The sequence below is a fragment of the Meleagris gallopavo genome, unplaced genomic scaffold (genome assembly GCF_000146605.3).
Source record: "Meleagris gallopavo isolate NT-WF06-2002-E0010 breed Aviagen turkey brand Nicholas breeding stock unplaced genomic scaffold, Turkey_5.1 ChrUn_random_7180001955487, whole genome shotgun sequence".
Classification (NCBI taxonomy): Eukaryota; Metazoa; Chordata; class Aves; order Galliformes; family Phasianidae; genus Meleagris; species Meleagris gallopavo.
Window position 1 is genome coordinate 1 of NW_011216253.1, and position 2,357 is coordinate 2,357.

General features: G+C 57.4%; 1 protein-coding gene across 1 annotated transcript; it reads right to left on the reverse strand.

The window, feature by feature from the left end:
• Nucleotides 1–15: 15 nt before the first annotated feature.
• Nucleotides 16–2,351, reverse strand: LOC104917094 (noelin-2-like). Its single transcript, XM_010728184.3, has 2 exons — nucleotides 2,293–2,351; nucleotides 16–956 (listed from the first exon to the last, which is right to left on the reverse strand). The coding sequence occupies exons 1-2, from the start codon at nucleotides 2,326–2,328 to the stop codon at nucleotides 465–467; spliced, it is 528 nt and encodes a 175-aa protein (XP_010726486.1). The 5' UTR covers nucleotides 2,329–2,351; the 3' UTR covers nucleotides 16–464.
• Between the last annotated feature and the right edge of the window lie 6 nt (nucleotides 2,352–2,357).

A 2,357-nucleotide genomic window follows, 5' to 3' on the forward strand; every position in this document is an offset into this window, starting at 1 on the left:
GTGCGGGGGGGGCAGAGATTATATTGAAATACAGACAATGGCCACAAGGGGGCAGCAGAGACAACCCTGCTATACTAACAACGGCCACTAGTAGGCAGTAAAAACAATGCTGCAATACTAAGAACGACCACTAGGGAGCAGCAATGACAAACATGCAATACTAACAAAGGCCACTAATGGGCAACAAAAACAACCCTGCTATACTAATAGGGGGCAGCAGAGACGTCCCTGCAATACTCAAAACGGCCACTAGGGGGCAACAATGACAGTCCTGCAATACTAACAACGGCCAAAAGGGGGCAGCGGAGATTATCCTGCAATACCGACAACCGCCACAAGGGGACAGCAGAGACCAGCACGCAATGCTAACAACAGCCACTAGGAGGCAGAAAAATCAATTCTGCAATACTACCAACAGTCTCTAGGGGGCTGCAGGCATTAGCTTACAATACCAACAACGGCCACTAGGGGACGGTAAAGCCAATCCTGCAATACCCCCGAATGCCCACCAGGGGGCAGCAGAGACCACGAAACGAAACACTTCCCCCAGCAATCGCAGCCCGACCCCAACACACCTCCAAGGTGTGCGGGTCCAGGCGGCTCAGCACGATGTTCCCCGCCTTCTGATTGCTGGTGTAGACGGCCCACAGCCCCCCCTCGTCCGCCATGAGATCGATGTCGGAGAAACCCCCCCAGGAATAAGGGAAGGTGTTGTTATATCCGGCACCCGGGAGGCTGCGTTGAGCCACGACGCTTCGGGACGCCAGGTGATAACGAACGGCCACGTTGCTCTGATATTTGTTGTAATAAAGGGAGCCGTTGTAAACCACGTGCCCCGTCCCGGCCCACGGTTGAGGCAGGAGGTGCTGCACGAAGTTCTGCCCCGACGCAAAGTCCTGCAGGGAGCGGAATTCCAAAACGCGGCGTCCTCTGGAATAACCGTCCATGTACCAGACCTGGGGGGGGGGGGGATCGAAGGGGTTTGGGGTCGGGTGAGTTGCTTGGGGGCGAAGCTGCGGCGCTTTGCACGGGGGAGCCCCCAACGGCTTCGCACGGCCTCTCACACCTCGCACAGCCCCCGCATCCCTTGCACAGCCTCTGTATTGTTAACACAGCCCCTCGCACGGCCCCCATGCGCTGCACGCACAGCTGCACCCCGAAATCCCCCATAGGCATCCCCTGTGGGGTGCCCCATAGATGGCCCCACAGCTGTTGCTGTGGGGTGTCCCTACGGGGTGCTGCTATGGGGTTTTGCTATGGGGTGTCTCCATGAGGTTTCCCTACAGGGTTTCCCTATGGGATGCTGCTACGGGATGCTGCTATGGGGTTTCGCTATGGGGTGCTGCTATGGGATGCTGCTATGGGGTTTCCCTATGGGATGCTGCTATGGGATGCTGCTATGGGGTTTCCCTATGGCATGCTGCTATGGGGTTTCTCTATGGGATGCTGCTATGGGATGCTGCTATGGGGTTTCCCTATGGGATGCTGCTATGGGGTTTCGCTATGGGGTGCCGCTGTGGGGTGTCTCCATGGGGTTTCCCTACAGGGTTTCCCTATAGGATGCTGCTATGGGGTATCCCTATGGAGTGTCCTTATGGGGTGCTGCTATGGGGTGCTGCTATGGGGTTTTGCTATGGGGTGTCACCATGGGGTTTCCCTACAGGGTTTCCCTACAGGGTTTCCCTATGGGATGCTGCTATGGGGTTTCCCTATGGGATGCTGCTATGGGATGCTGCTATGGGGTTTCGCTATGGGGTGTCTCCATGGGGTTTCCCTACAGGGTTTCCCTATGGGGTGCTGCTATGGGGTGCTGCTATGGGGTGTCTCCATAGGGTGTCCCTATGGGGTGTCTCCATGGGGTTTCCCTACAGGGTTTCCCTGCAGGGTTTCCCTATGGGATGCTGCTATGGGGTTTTGCTATGGAGTGTCCTTATGGGGTGCCGCTATGGGGTTTTGCTATGGAGTGTCCTTATGGGGTGCCGCTATGGGGTTTTGCTATGGGGTGTCTCCATGGGGTGCCCCTATGGGGTGTCTCCATGAGGTTTCCCTATGGCATGCTGCTATGGGGTGTCCCTATGGAGTGTCCCTATGGGGTGCTGCTGTGGGGTGTCTCCATGAGGTTTCCCTACAGGGTTTCCCTACAGGGTTTTCCTATGGGATGCTGCTATGGGGTGTCCCTATGGGGTTTCCCTATGGGATGCTGCTATGGGGTGTCCCTATGGGATGCTGCTATGGGGTGTCCCTACGGGGTGTCCCTATGGGGTGTCCCTACGGGGTGCCCCCAGCTCTCACCCTGCTGTCGGTGCTGGGCGTCACAGCGTCCGTCATCCAGGACCCGAATCGCGACCCCGAGGCGC

Coding starts and splice junctions, on each gene's coding strand:
- LOC104917094 (XM_010728184.3), bottom strand. CDS start 2,328: ATGACGGACGCTGTGACGCCCAGCACCGACAGCAGG. Junction 957..2,292: donor CGCCCAGCACCGACAGCAGG/GTGAGAGCTGGG, acceptor CCCCCCCCCCAG/GTCTGGTACATGGACGGTTA.